At 46.6% G+C, this 16,344-nt stretch overlaps 1 protein-coding gene across 4 annotated transcripts in view; it reads right to left on the reverse strand.

Moving 5' to 3' along the window:
* Window positions 1-16,344, reverse strand: part of LOC147095740 (ras/Rap GTPase-activating protein SynGAP-like) — a 756,836-nt gene that overhangs the window by 51,033 nt on the left and 689,459 nt on the right. For all 4 annotated transcript variants that reach the window (XR_015074821.1, XR_015074822.1, XM_085974793.1 and 1 more), the window contains one exon: window positions 6,517-6,604. Coding sequence is in view for 2 of the 4 variants with exons in the window: in XM_085974793.1 (XP_085830919.1) it covers window positions 6,517-6,604 (88 nt within the window). In the remaining 2 variants the exon portion in view is untranslated. The remainder of the gene's footprint in view (window positions 1-6,516; window positions 6,605-16,344) is intronic.

The following is a 16,344-nucleotide window of genomic DNA, read 5'->3' on the forward strand; positions in this document are numbered from 1 at the left end:
CACAGGCAAAATTTAGGTCCGATTCAGAAAAATTCGTCAAACAAAGTGTGATCGACACACAGAATGAACATTGGATTAAGTGGCAGAGGCGAAAATCCCTGGAATCGTTTAAGAAACAGTTGGATTCTGTTAACAGAGGCACTGTAGGGTGTTTCAGGATGGATGGGCCGACTATTTTGTGTAGCGAGGCAATCCTTCCCTTCCCTGCAGTACTCATACCCGACCAACAGATGGCGGTGTTGCGTTGTCTTAAAATACAAGCCTGAAATCTGACTTGGCTGAAGGCTGGGATCGCATTAAGACAGATCAATTTGCTTCTGAAAATAAAACACTTCTTAAAAATAAGAAAAAGGTGCCTGAGCTGATTTGAAGAAACACTGAAAAACCTTTAATTAACACAGACTTCAAATCAAGCAAAAGATAGAGCCATGGGCTGGAGGACGCCTTGAGTCAGTGCTCAGTCTCACCTGGCAGTTCATCGATCACGGTTTCAGACCGATGAACAGATTTACCTCTGGTCTTGTCAGGATGGAGGGTCCGCAGTGTCACAACACAAGAGGGTTCTGGGTTTGTTCCCCATTTGAAAATATCATGCATAGATGCATTTAAGGGGAAGCTTGTTAAATACATGAGAGAGAAAGGAATAGAAGGCTATGCTGATAGGTTGTCATGAAGAGGGATGGGAGGAGGCTCGTGTGGAGCATTGCCAGTTGGGCTGAATGGCCTGTTTCTGTGCTGTAGATTCAGTGTAATTCTACTGGTTTATTCCTACATTACAATAGTGACTACACTTCAAAAAGTAATTCATTGGCTGTAAAGCGCTTTGGGACATCCTGAGGTTGTGAAAGGCGCTATAGAAATGCTAGTCTGTCTTTTATTTGTTACCAATTGTTGTGAATTCACTAAACAGGGCATTTACAGGAAAAGAATGAACTTGCATTTATACAGCGCCTTTCATGACCTCAGGACGTCCCAAAGCGTTTTACAGCCACTGATGTACTTTTGAAGTATAGTCGCTGTTTTATTGGTCCTGCGGCTTCAGGATCAGTGTGGTAGTGATTCCCGCCCTCCTGTATGGTTCAGAGACATGGACCATGTACAACAGGCACCTCAAAGCACTGGAGAGGTACCACCAACGTTGCCTCTGCAAGATCCTGCAAATCCACTAGCAGGATAGGCGCACCAATGTCAGTGTTCTCGCTCAGGCCAACATCCCCAGCATTGAAGCTTTGACCGCGCTCGATCAGCTCCGATGGATGGGTCACATTGTCCGCATGCCCGTTATGAGACTCCCAAAACAAGCGCTCTACTCGGAGCTCCGACACGGCAGGAGAGCCCCAGGTGGGCAGAGGAAATGCTTCAAGGACACCCTCAAAACCTTCTTGAAAAAGTGCAACATCTCCACCGACACCTGGGAATCCCTGGCCCAAGACCACACAAAGTGGAGAAGAAGCATCCAGGAAGGCACCGAACACCTCGAGTCTCTTCGCCGGGAGCAAGCGGAAGCCAAGCACAAACAGCGGAAGGAGCGCACGTCAACCCAAGCACCCCACCCACCCGCCCCTTCAACCACCGTCTGCCCCACCTGTGACAGAGACTGCAGGACCCGCATTGGACTAATCAGTCACCTGAGAACTCATTTCTAAGGTGGAAGCAAGTCATCCTCGGTTCCAAGGGACTGCCTAAGAGAAGGTTTCGGGTTGGGTGAGTTGTCGACCAGGAGTGCACCAGGCCTTTCCGCTATTGTGAGGATGGGTCACGATTCTTGTTACTGCCCTGGGGTGATGGTGCAGTACGTCCTTCCAACACTCCTGTACTGGTCTCTGCAGCGGTGTATTGTATGTTTGATGAGGTCGAGCTGTGGTGGGCCAGCTCCCAGGATGTCTACACACAGACACTCCTGGGATTTTCCCGACAGTTCCTTTGCAGAACTCTGACTTGAAGCTGGATGGCACAAGTCAGCAGGAGGCAGCGTCTGTATTAATGACCTGGTGCCACACAGAGGGCTGATTGGCGCTCCAGTACTGGCGCAAACCACGCGTCTCTCATCCATACTCGTGTCGAGTGACTGCCAACCGAATAACACTGCCAGAGTCTTCAGGCTGATCCATGCACATCTTCTAGTATCTGCCGCAAGCAGGTGAACCTTAAGTAAGTAAAAGTTATGACTCAATGCAGGGCTACGGGGATAGAGCGGGGGAATGGGACTGACTGGACTGCTCTACAGAGAGCCGGCATGGACTTGATGGGCTGAATGGCCTCCTTCTGTGCCGTTATGACTCTATGCAGGGTTATGACTCCCTCTACACTGTTCCCAGCACTGTGCCGTGCCTTCAGAAAAGCAGCCCACACTAACCATCCTCTGACTCAGAAAACTCATTAGAAGTTCGTAATGAATTGGCGAACTTGTCTTGTGGACTGATCCCTAATTGAACCTGAGCTGAGACAGGTCCAGACTCATTTGATAAGGCAGTATTCATACCCAAGTTTCTGAGGTACACTGGTGGTGCGCTAGCTCACTGCACCCTTCAGACCTTCGTTCTTGTCCCCAAAACGTTGCAGAAATAAGTAACCAGGCACACAAGTTTAGACAAGCCTGCACTATCCAACATAGAAAAGAGAGCAATTGTTGTACTGCTACACCAAGCACAATTGACATCGATTTCGAACTGCCAGAAGCAGACATCGATCGACAAATCTCATGAGATTTTACTAGAATAACAAAATGAACATCATCAGTATCAAATGGCAGTAGGCAGCATTGGTTCCCTCAATAAACATGGTCTGGCCCAACACTTCACAAATGTGCTGAAGAGACATCGGGGGTAAAATTCAACTTTAACAGGGGCACAAAACGGGCGATAGCAGATCGGCCGCCCGTTATACAACCCGCCTGATTATTTTTTCGTTGACTTTGGGCGGGGTGTATAACAGGCGTCTGATCCGCTACCGCCCGTTTTGTGCCCCCCCTCCCCCCCCCCCCCCCCCACCCATTGTGGTCGAGGGTACTGGCACCATTTAAAAAAAAGAGAAGTGCCCATGATCAGATCAGTTCTCCAAAACATTGTAAACTACAGCCAATAATGCTGAATGTAGCCACTCTGAACAGGGTCATGATGGGTAGACACGTTCTCAACATCTACATTCACCTAAACACCAGCAAATCATTTTGGACCAACCATGGTGTGAATGGGGTAGTGATGACAGGACACCTTCTTAACACCTGCACTTACCTAAACACCAACAAAACCAACAGCCAATCAATTATCAAATCACAATGTGAAGAAAACATCATTGACCCTGGCACGCTAAACAGCAGCAAAAACAGCAACCAGTCCTTTTGAAACAAATCCCCGTGTGAATAGGGTATCCATGACTCAACACCTGCACTTACCTAAATACTAGCAGAGTACAAAGCCAATCATTTTGAACCAAAGAAAGGGTGTGATTACATAGACAGACTTTCAGCGCTTGAATTTACCTAAACATTGAATGAAATGGCCTTTTTCAATAAGTTAGGCTAGTTAATTGACTGGAAATGGTTCTGACTTGCACCCTGGAAGTCCTATTGTTGGAGTGAGTTGTGAGCTGGCTGACAAGCTGACAGGGTGTGGAGCGGGGAAGTAAGGAAAAGATGGGCATGATCTCAAAAATGGCCATGAACTGAAATAGTGATCTGGTGATGTTGAGCCTCAAAGAAAGAGTGGGTGGAGGAGGGGGAGGGAGAGCAATCAACAAGAAGTTTGGGACGTTTTTGGGCAGGCTCAATTTCTGCAACATCTGCACCCCTCTCTCAAAAATCTGGCAGATATTCTATCATGGCTTTAACTGCCAAGATATCTGACCAATGTCTCATCTGCTTCCTCCAATTTTCTTTCATCCTCCTCTCCTGGTAGTATTGACTTGCATTGCGGTGCGGTTTGGTTTTCAAGGGCACCCCTACCCCTACAAAAACTGCCTTGGTTGAGTGCCTCCACCCTCATCCGAGGGCCTCGACAGAGAAGCGTCAGCAGGCCATTTAATAGCAGGGGAGGGGGTGGTGGGTGGGAGGCAATGCAGCTGAGCCCGATCCTGCCCTTATTCGACACCTGACACGTGCACTTCCTAAGAGGGGACCCTTGAGCAGGAACTCGGGGCTAATTCCCCCCCTCCCTCTTTCCTGGGCATGCTGAGACCAATTGTGGCACTCCAAACGCTGCTCGCAGCTGAAATCATTAAACTCAGCACAGACCAGAGGTCATACCTGGGGTCTTCCTGATTTGTAAGCGGCAAATAAAATTCTCCACCTCGAGTTCAAATCCCACCATGGCCTCGCCCCCTCCCTATCTCTGTAACCTCTTCCAGCCCAACAATTAGCTGAGATCTCTGCATTCCTCCAACTCTGGCCTCTTATGATCCCCCACTTCCTTCATCCCACTATTGGTGGCCGTGCCTTCAGCCGTTTAGGCCCTACAACTCTGGATTTCCCTCCCGAAATCTCTCCACCTCTCTCTTTTCCTTTAATACCCTCCTTGAAACCATCTCTTTGACCAAGCTTGTAATCTTTTTTGGCTTGGTGTCACTTCTAGCCTTGGGGATGTTTTCCTACGTTAAAGGTGCTATATAAATTCAAGTTGTTAATGTGACACCAAGCATCGAATAAAGCAACAGCGCCATTGGGAACAACTCAGCGGAAAGTGCGATAGGTAACAGAGTCTTAGGACTGTTACCAATCGCACTGACAGACATACTGAAGTACCTTAGAAGTTCAGTCTGCAGCTGGTGAGAGCGGAGACAAGGTGACTACACACAATGTCGTTTTGGGGACGAAACGCAGCATTGCAACAAGACTGGGACTTCAATACCACACAGCAGATAAAATACAACCAGGAATCGTCAGAAGAACTCAACTTCAAATATCAGTTTTAAAAAAAGGATTCCAACTTAGTACTATTCCACTGCCCCCCCTCTCTCCTCCCTTCTTCCCAACTAAGTCTAGGTCCCAATCGCTGTTATGCGCCATTCCCAAGTACAGAATGAACCTTCCCAAACTTCTTTTGAAGCAACTCGGGCCAATTCCAGCCTTCACCCTTCACAGACCGAGAACTGCCTGTTGTGTTTTTGGACGGTGCTGGGGTTGGATTCCGCCTCTTCTCCCCACCCCCACTTTCCTATTCTGATTCACATGCTGTTACCACCCTGAAATTTGTGGCTATTCTCATTTCCGTTGTCGGTGAGTGCTCTTGTCTTGACCTCTCACCTTCCGCTGTCCCTCTGGAGCTATTTATCAGCACATGTGAAATATGTTCCCTTAACCTTTTCTAAATGATTCAAACCAGCTCCGTATACGTAGCCATTGCCGGGTGCCATCATAGTTACTTGCATCTAGGCCGCACTTGGTCCAGTTGGTCGTTTACGGCACCAAGTGGAAGGGGCAGGCACCCAACGCTGAGTCTGTTGACTTGTTTGAATTCTCTATTTTCTTTTCCTTTGCGCACGCAGGCACTTCTCCTTGTGCCTGCAAGGTCCGACTGGGATTGGATAACCCGCTCTTGACAACTACTAGCCGTTGCCCAAGCACCAAGGACCCGTTTGGGTACATCGCATTTAGGAAACGGAGGGGTGGGGGGATGGTGTATGGTGGTGGAGCTTAGTGCAGTAACTAGCGGCAACTTTACCGACGTTCGGCAAACTCCAAAGAGGTCATTAGTGTAAACAGTGCGACAAACCTGAGTGTATGTTGGCAAAATCGCTGCACACCTTGTAGTAGTGAGCAGCCTCGTGACCACTTAAGAGTGCACACCCTTCGTTCCCTCATGCCAGCTAATACCCCCACCTAAATCGCCCGCCCTCCCCACCCACCCGATTCAATTACTCTGAGGTGGGCGATCGCGTAGAGGAATTAAACGAAAACAAAAAAAAACATACTGATGAGGTTACCATTGGCCTCCTGGTTTTCCCACTTGTACATAACCAGGGCAGAACCCTGCCTGTTTACTACACGACAGACTATTTCCCTGGTCAAACCTCGTCTTCACAAACTCACAAGAGGCCGGCTCAAATAGAGCTGTGTTTCTAAAACCAGGGAGGAGATTTAAACATTGGGGCCCATCCCGCTTCTGCCCTGCTCCCTCCCCGACGCTCAAAGACACGCACGCCGCTGAAAATGGCCAATATTCTCACACGATGGCGCCAGCCAATTTTCCCCCAACAGCGCTAGCGCGGTTGCCCCCGCCATTTTGATAGGCGGGCTGAACACTGATTCTAAGAAAGAAAACAAAATTGTATCTAGGGGTGGATGGGGGATCTCCCTGCCGAGTATTTGTTCGAGACAGAAACCTGTCAAATTGTAACAGAAGTCACGGGTGGAAGCCCCGTTTGGTTGTAGTGGTGGTGGGGGGGAGCTGGGGAAGGAAATCAGCGGTAGTTTGTTTAGACGAGGTTTGAACTGGAGTTGTCCTATCCCAACAAGACTGAATTGCTGGCGCTTCTCCCTCAGTGTCATTTGTTGATCTTTGAGGTGATGATTTTCTGTACCTGAACGTCGATTATCCGCTGCTTGGCGTCAATGGCCTCCTGCATGTTGGCGTGGTCTTTCCTCAACTCGTCTTCCACCACCATTAACCTGCGGGCAGAGACAAAAGGCAACACAACATCAGCAATGGGGGTGTGGGGAGGGGGAAGGGCCACCGAGGTTCATCCCAGCCTTAGCTCAGAGCCACACTCATTTCACGATTAAGCCTTTAGTGTCAAACCCCTAGCATATCCATATATATATCCTATATTTATAAATTACTGGTTAGGCCTCAGCTGGGGTATTGTGTGTTCAATTCTGGGCACCACCCGTCATGATTTTGAACACCAAGTTAATCTCCCCTTAACCTTTTCTGCTCTAAGGAGAACAATCCCAGCTTCTCTAAGTCTCTCCACATAACTGAAGTCCCGCAACCTAGGTACCATTCTAGTAAATCTCTCCTCTGTACCCTCTCCAAGATCTTGACATCCTCCCTAAGGTGTGTGGTGCCCAGAATTGGACTTGAAATTCCAGCTGAAGCCTAATCAGCTAGGTGCAGAGTCAAGGCCCACAGTGCTGAGGTTGAAATGAGAAGCGGAGACGGCTGGATAGTTCGAGGACAGGCCCCGGGTGAGCTGGAGTTTGAGTTAGACTGTAGGAGGACGGGAAGGCATGCGACAGGTGAGAAGCTCCACAGTGCTGAGGTCCTGGGGAAGAATGAGTTACAGTAGGAGACTGTGCAATCAGTCCAGATCTCAACACCAAGGATGCGGATAGAGGCATAATGAGCAGTTGAATGGCCCACTCCTGTTCCTATGTAATGACTTTTCATACAATAGGATTCACTTGTGGCCTCAGACATACCTAAGTATCCCTTCACTGATCTTCAAGGTGTCAGCCAGTGGCTCAGTTGGTAGCACTTGCCTCTGAGTCAGAAGGTTGTAGGTTCAAGACCCACTAGAGAGCCTTGAGCACAAAATTTATGCTGACACTCCAGTGCTGTACTGAGGGAGAGCTGCACTTTCGGAGGCGTTGTCTTTCAGATGAGGCGTTAAAGCAAGGCCCCGTCTGCCCGTTCAGGTGGAACTAATAGATCCCACGGCACTATTTTGAAGAGCAGGGGGGTTGTGCCCGGTGTTCTGGCCAATATTTGTTCCTCAACCAACATCACTAAAACATGATCTGGTCATTATCACATTGCTGTTTGTTGGAGCTTGCTGTGCGCAAATTGACTGCTGCATTTCCTACATTACAACAGTGACGACACTTCAAAAGTACTTCATTGGCTGTAAAGCACTTTGGGACGTCTTGAGGTCGTGAAAGGCGCTATAGAAATGCAAGTCTGTCTTTCTTTCATAAACTCTTATTATGCAGCCCAAAACTTATTTTTAGAGTCCATTTGCAGTAGCTTACATTTCAGAATCATAAATGCCATCTGCCATTCAACTGCTGAGTTGCTAAGTATCATTGAATGCTTTCCTTTCCTTACAGCATCCTGCTTTCCCACGCAATTTGGCATTATCCACAAACATATGTCCTCCTTATATGATAGAGCAGCTTTAAGAAGTGGTTTTGTAATACCCTGGGGTGCGTTGTTGTTGTGGAATCCAGCTCATTCCATATCACCGCAGCAACAGACAAACAGCACTTCTGTGAAAGTCACAATGTGTGTCTTCATTCGTGGCTTGTAAAAACTTGCAAAGGCCCAGTGATGAGGAAAAACTTGCATTTATACGGAGCCTTTCTCGACCTCCGGACATCCCAAAGCGCTTTACAGTCAATGAAGTACTTTTGAAGTGCAGTCACTGTTGTAATGTAGGAAACGCAGCAGCCAAAATTGCGCACAGCAAGCTCCCACAAACAGCAATGTGATAATGACCGACCATATACAGGAAACTTTGGTTTATCCGGAGGTTAAAAGTCCGGAAAGCTCTATCTACCGGCAAAATTCAGGAGCCGTTTCCTATAAGTTTTTTTACTTCTCGTTGCTTTTTTCCCCCCAGTCAGGCTCTGCAAGGTCTGTAGCTAAGCAACAGCTTCAGCTAGAGACGCTTTTAAGCTGCAGCCGACTGTTTTGAAGCTGTTGCTAAGCAACAGGGTTTGTTGATTCACACGGAGCTGAAAAGCTCCGTATGTTTCAACATTAGCGCTGGTTTGTCCGGCAGTTTTGATGGGACGGCAACAGCTCGGTCCCGTCGGTGCCGGATACCAGAAAGTTTCCTGTAATCTGTTTTAGTGATGTTGGCTGAGAGATAAACATTGGCTAGGACACTGGGGAGAACGCCCTTGCTCTTCTTCGAAATAGTGCCATGGAATCTTTTACGTCCAGCTGAGAGGGCAGAAGTGACCTTGGTTTAACTGCAACCATGGCAGTTTGAGAATTTGAATTCAGCTTTTATAAATCTAGAAATAAAGATCTGGTATCCGTGAAAGTACCCATGAAGCTGTCGGACAATTGTAAAAACCCAGCTGGTTCACTGATGCTCTTTAGGGAACGAAGCCTGCTGTTTGTACCCAGTCTTACCTATATGTGACTCCAGTCCCACACCAATGTGGTCGACTCTTCACTGCCCTCTGAAGTGGCCTAGCGAGCCACTCAGTTGTATCAAACTGCTCTAACAGCGGTTCAAGGCGGCCCAACATCATCATCTCTAGGACGTTTAGGGATGGGCAATAAATGTTGACATTGCCAGTGAGGGCCACATGCCATGAATGAATAAATTTTAAAAAAACCTAGGATATGGGCAATAAATGACGGTCTTGCCAGTGAGGCCCACATCCTGAGAATAAATGTATATACATCAGTGTGCAAAGATGACATAAAAGCATGCATTATTATTTGAAAGTGGCAACTCCTGGCTTGATTCCTGGGCTCACGGTCATAAAACCTACCTTTTGAAGCAAATCTTGGCTTCCAAAGACCTACCTATCGAGGTTAACATTGACCTTCCCAAGCTAATAAGGCTCTGAAGGAGCGCTGCACTGTCGGAGGTGCTGTCTTTTGGATGAGATGCTAAGCTGAGGCCCCCTCTGCCCTCTCAAGTGGCTGTAAACGATCTCATGGCACTATTCTAAAGAAGAGCAGGAGTTCTCCCTGGTCTTCAGGCCATTATTTATCTCTCAAACAACATCACTTAAACATGATCTAGTTGTCATCACCTTGCTATTTGTGGGACCTTGCTGTGCACCAATTGGCTGCCGCGTTTCCTACATTACAACAGTGGCTACATTTCAAAAGTACTTTATTGGTTGTAAAGTGCTTTGCGACGTTTGAGGTTGTGAAAGGCGCTATATAAATGCATATCTTTAATACGCATCTCGTGATGTGTATTAAATGAGCTTCTATTGACTGAGGAGGAAACTGTGATGCATTTCTTACAGGCAGTGAGATGGATGACTGGTTAAGCTGCTTTTAGGGGGTATTTGATGTGGAAAGAATAGGACACCAGGAGAACTCCCTTGGTTTTGGTGTAAATCAAATGAGCAGACAGATAGTTTTTAACACCCCAGTCGCAGGCCAACCCCTCTGACAATGCATCACTCTCCTCACTGTAGCACCAGTCCTGGAGCGGGGCTGAAATCCACAACCCTCTGAGATGCGAGTGCTACTGACTGAGGGAAGCCGACACTCTGGAATAATCTGGGACAAAATCAACTGTCACTTGAAAAAACATGGGTTAATCAATGACAGCCAGCACGGATTGGTTGAAGGCAAATCGTGTCTAACAACCTTGATCGAGTGCTTTGATGAAGTAACGGAGAGGGGTTGCTGAAGGTAGTGTCAACAATTTCAGATCATAACCTCGGCCCCTATTTCATTTTTACTTATATTTTTCCACTCCTTTCCTCCCCCCCCCTTTCCTTTTGTTTCTCTCTCACACCTGGCAGCTATCTTTTGCCCAGCCAGTACACTTTACACCTAATCCCAGCCTATTACCATCTCGTCTAGCTTCTAATCTCTTTTACTTCTTTTGGTTCTTTTATTCTTTTGTCCGATCGCAGCCCTGCCTTCGATCTAGTTCCTTTTCTCTCCAGTTTTGAAGAAGGGTCAAACCCGAAACGTCAACTCAAATTTCTCTCCACGGATGTTGCCTGACCTGCTGAGTTTTTCCAGCATTTTCTGTTGTTATTTTAGTGTAGTTGATGTTGGGTATATGGACTTTCCATGTTACAAGCTGGCATGGGTTGCGTTTCATCTTAAACGGAGTTTCTTTCAATCTGAAGACATAGAATTACATAGGATATACGGCACAGAAACAGGCCATTCGGCCCAACTAGTCCCTGCCGGTGTTTATGCTCCACTCGAGCCTCCTCCCGTCCTTTCTCATCTAACTCTCAGAAAAACCCTCAATTCCCTTCTCCCCCATACGCTTATCTAGCTTCCCCTTAAATACATCTATATTATTCGCCTCAACTACTCCCTGTGGTAGCAAGTTCCACATTCTCACCACTTGAGGCTCCTTGCGACACAACTTCTCCTCCACAAAACTCTGGGTGAAGTCAGTAGCCCAAGTTGAACACAGCGTGGATCAGATGCACGTGACAGTGCATTCACACTGCATGCCAACACTAAACTTGCAGTGTAAACCTAGTGCCAAGGCTTGAATAGACTGGGAATGAGACCTTCCTCCTCCAGGGAGCTTTCTTTTGTTCTCAGGCCAGGCTCTGATGGTGGATTCAGGCTTCATTTATATTGTAACTACATTGTTGGCACAAACACAACATTTCACCTTAAATCTGCCTCAACATTGCTTGATGGGTTCCACTGACCCTCTTTTCCAAACATCTCATTAGGAAGAATCAATGCCCCAAACACCATCTTCCCAGCCAAATGCTCTCCCATTGGGAACTCCCAAAGTTTTCATATAGATGTAGACTGGTTGCTGGATTTGTCCTGAAAGGCACCTTGACTCGAAATAAATAAGTCTCAAAAGGGTCACGGCCACCCAAAGCCTAAGCCTCACTGACCGAGGGGAGCAAATTCAAATTGGTGAAAGGTAAATTTGGACGAGAAATGTAGGAAGAACCTCTTGATTCGAAGGGTTACAAACGCTTTGAATAATCCATCCAGCAGGGTCGTAGAAGCATTCAAAGCAAGGCTAAGTACTACAGTGAGAGAATGAGGAAAATCGAGTGATTAGCATGGATGGACCATGACATTTTGGGTGGAATTTTCCCATTAGGTTGGGCTTGCGTGCAGTGCTGGACTGGATGAAAAATTGTGGGCAGCGCACCTGCTTGAATGGGAGGCTCTGGTGCCGGGGTGGGGTCTAGGAAAATTTACATTTCTGTTCAGAAGTCAACACCGTCACGAGGGCAGCTCCCTGGCAGTCAATCCATGGTCAAGGATTGACCAGGAGTCCTATCATAGATACACAGAAGATAGGAGCAGGAGCAGGCCATTCGGCCCCTCGAGCCTAGTCCGCCATTTAATGAGATCATGGCTGATCGTCCAAATTCAGTTCCCTGTCCCTGCTTTCTCCCCATATCCCTTTAGCCTTAAGATATATATCTCACTCCTTCTTGAATATATTTAACGAATTGGCCTCAACTGCCTTCTGTGGTAGAGAATTCCACAGGTTCACCACTCTCTGGGTGAAGAAATTCCTTCTCATCTCAGTCCTAAATGGCTTACCCCTTATCTTTAGACTGTGACCCCTGGTTCTGGACTCCCCCGCCATCAGGAACATCCTTCCTGCATCTAGTCTGTCTAGTCCTGTTAGAATTTTATAAGTTTCAATGAGATCCCCTCTCATTCTTCTAAACTCTAGCGAATATAAGCCTAATCAACCCAATCTCTCCTCATACGTCATTCCTGCCATCCCAGGTATCAGTCTGGTGAATCTTCGCTGCACTCTCTCCATGGCAAGAACATCCTTCCTCAGATAAGGCAACCAAAACTGCATACAATACTCAAGGTGAGGTCTCACCAAGGCCCTGTACAACTGCAGCAAGGCTTCCTTGCTCCTGTACACAAATCCTCTCGCTATGAAGGCCAACATACCATTTGCCTTCTTAACCGCCTGCTGCACCTGCATGCTTACCTTCAGTGACCGGTGCACAAGGACACCCAGGTCTCGTTGCACTTCCCCTTTTCCCAATCTATTGCCGTTCAGATAATAATCTGTCTTCCTGTTTTTGCCACCGAAGTGGATAACTTCGCATTTATCCACATTATACTGCATTTGCTATGCATCTGCCCAATCACCCAACCTGTCCAAATCGTACTGGAGTTTCCCTGCATCCTCCTCACAGCACACATGCCCACCCAGCTTTGTGTCGTCTGCAAACTTGGAGATATTACATCTAATTCCCGCATCTAGATCATTTATGTATATTGTGAATAGCTGGGGTCCTAGCACCAATCACTGCGGTACCCCACTAGTCACTGCCTGCCACTCGGGAAAAAGACCCGTTTATTCCAACTCTCTGCTTCCTGTCTGCCAACCAGTTCTCTATCCAAGACAGTACCTTACCCCCAATCCCTTGTGCTTTAACTTTACACGCTAATCTCTTATGCGGGACCTTATCGAAAGCCTTCTGAAAGTCCAAATACACCACATCCACTCGTTCTCCCATATCTATTCTACCAGTTACATCCTCAAAAAATTCCAGTAGATTAATCAAGCATGATTTACCTTTTGTAAATCCATGTTGACTTTGTCCAATCCTGTCACTGTTTTCCAAGTGCTATGCTATTACATCTTTTATAATGGACTCTAGCATTTTCCCCACTACCAATGTCAGACTTACTGGTCTATAATTCCCTGTTTTCTCTCTACCACCTTTTTTAAACAGTGGGGTTACATTAGCTATCCTCCAATCCATGGGAACTGTTCCAGAGTCTATAGAATTTTGGAAGATGACCAGCAATGCATCTACTATTTCTAGGGCCACTTCCTTAAGTACCCTAGGATGTCGATTATCAGGGATTTATCGGCCTTCAATCCCGTCAATTTCCCTAACACCATTTCCCTACAAATACTGATTTTATTCAATTCCTCCCTCTCATTAGACCCTATGTTCCCCGACATCTCTGGGAGGTTATTTGTGTCCTCCTTTGTGAAGACAGAACCAAAGTATGTATTTAATTGGTCTTCCATTTCTTTGTTCCCCATTATAAATTCCCCTGATTCTGACTGCAAGGGACCTATGCTTGACTTCACCAATCTTTTTCTCTTCACATATCTATAGAAGCTTTTACAGTCAGTTTTTTTTTTCCAGCAAACTTACACTCATAATCTATTTTTCCCCTCTTAATTAATCCCTTTGTCCTCCTTTGCTGAATCCTAAACTGCTCCCAATCCTCAGGTTTGCTGCTTTTTCTGGCCAAATTATATGTCCTCTCCTTGGATCTTATGCTATCCCTAATTTCCCTTATTAGCCACGGTTGAGTCACCTTTTCTGTTTTATTTTTATGCCAAACAGGGATGAACAAATTCTGTAGTTCATCCATGCGATCTTTAAATGTTTGCCGTTGCCTATCCACCGTCAACCCTTTAAGTAATGTTCCCCAATCCATCCTAGCCAACTCGTGCCTCATACCATCGTAGTTTCCTTTATTTAAATTCAGGACCCTAGTCTCTGAGTCAACTACTTCACTCTCCATCTTAATGAAGAATTCGATCATATTATGATCGCTCCTCCCCAAGTGGCCTCGCACAACAAGATTGCTAATTAATCCTTTCTCATTACATAATACCCAGTCTAAGATGGCCTGATCTCTAGTTGGTTCCTCGACATATTGGTCCAGGAAACCATCCCGTATACACTCCAGGAATTCCTCCTCCACAGTATTGTTACTAATTTGGTTAGCCCAATCTATATGTGGATTAAAGTCACCCATGATGACTGCTGTGCCCTTATTGCACGCGTCTCTAATTTCCCGTTTAATGCCATCCCTATCGATGGCAGCATCTTTGTTGACCAGTTTGATTGTAACATTGTTTTTGCTGTTTGTTTCCATGGAGTCAACAGAGCTTGTTAACTTGTCTCTAGTAATTGCTAATTCTGAAAGTTCCTGACATCTGTTGCGCAAACGAAGCCAGAGAGGCAAATGATTGTTTTGCGGCAGTAGTCAATCTGCCTGATATTTCAGTGGCAAGAGTGCATGATCTTCACACCTATCGTTTAACTCGAGCAGTGAGGTTCAGGTATAGCATGCATTACGTAGAGAGTAAAGCTCCCTCTACACTGTCCCATCAAACACTCCCAGGGCAGGTACAGCACGAGTTAGATACAGAGTAAAGCTCCCTCTACACTGTCCCATCAAACACTCCCAGGGCAGGTACAGCACGGGTTAGATACAGAGTAAAGCTCCCTCTACACTGTCCCATCAAACACTCCCAGGGCAGGTACAGCACGGGTTAGATACAGAGTAAAGCTCCCTCTACACTGTCCCATCAAACACTCCCAGGGCAAGTACAGCACGGGTTAGATACAGAGTAAAGCTCCCTCTACACTGTCCCATCAAACACTCCCAGGGCAGGTACAACACGGGTTAGATACAGAATGAAGCTCCCTCTACACTGTCCCATCAAACACTCCCAGGGCAGGTACAGCACGGGTTAGATACAGAGTAAAGCTCCCTCTACACTGTCCCATCAAACACTCCCAGGGCAGGTACAGCACGAGTTAGATACAGAGTAAAGCTCCCTCTACACTGTCCCATCAAACACTCCCAGGGCAGGTACAGCACGGGTTAGATACAGAGTAAAGCTCCCTCTACACTCACCCATTGAGCAATGTTGAGGTAGATTTAGATGAGAAAGGGTGAAATGCTGTGTTTGTGCCAACAATGTAGTTACAATATAAATGAAGCCTGAATCCACCATCAGAGCCTGACCTGAGAACAAAAGAAAGCTCCCTGGAGGAGGAAGTCTCATTCCCAGTCTATTCAAGCCTTGGCACTAGGTTTACACTGCAAGTTTAGTGTTGGCATGCAGTGTGAATGCACTGTCACGTGCATCTAATCCACGCTGTGTTCAACTTGGGCTACTGACTTCACCCAGAGTTTTGTGGAGGAGAAGTTGTGTTGCAAGGAGCCTCGCGTGGTACGAATTTGCAACTTGCTACCATAGGGAGTAGTTGAGGCGAATAGTATTGATGCATTTACGGGCAGGCTAGATAAGCATATGAGGGAGCAGGTAATTGAAGGTTATGCCTATAGAGTTAGATGAGAAAGGATGGGAGGAGGCGCGAGTGAAGCATAGACTGGTTGGGCCGAATGGTCTGTTTCTGTGCTGTATTTTCTATGTAATTTTGTAATGTTCCTTGGGTGGGTGTTGGGCAAAGATGGGATCGAACTCTGCATTGAGCCTTCCTTAGAGATTTTAGTCAGAATACGTTGTACCAAATTATTTACATTCTCAGGAAATGGGCATCGCTGGCATCCATCTCTAGTTGCCATTGAGAAAGTGGTGGTGCACCTTGTTCTTGAACCGCTGCAATTAATCCGATGAAGGTATCCTAAGTAGGAAGTTTATTTTTTATATCAGTTTGATCCACCCCAGTGGCTTGCGAGGCCACTTTCAAAGCAGTTAGATGTATACCACATTGGTGTTGGCCTGGAGCCACATATAGGTCAGACCGGGTAAGGAGAGCAGGTTAAAAGACATTAGTGAACCAATTAGATTTTTACCAGCTTTTTATTTCCAGATTTTTTTTGCTTAACCAAATTCAAATTGGTGGGGATCTGAACTCACGTTCTTTGGATTATTCGTCCAGCAATATAACCACTATACTACCATACCCAGCATGTAATGAGTGTTGTTGCAGCTTCACCCATCCAGGCAAGTGGAGAGTATTCCATCACACTCCTGACTCGGGCCTTGTAGGCAGCGGAGAGGCTT

This window comes from Somniosus microcephalus, unplaced genomic scaffold, assembly GCF_052327205.1.
Source record: "Somniosus microcephalus isolate GS21.2 unplaced genomic scaffold, FLI_Smic_1.0 unresolved_chr1, whole genome shotgun sequence".
Lineage (NCBI taxonomy): Eukaryota > Metazoa > Chordata > Chondrichthyes > Squaliformes > Somniosidae > Somniosus > Somniosus microcephalus.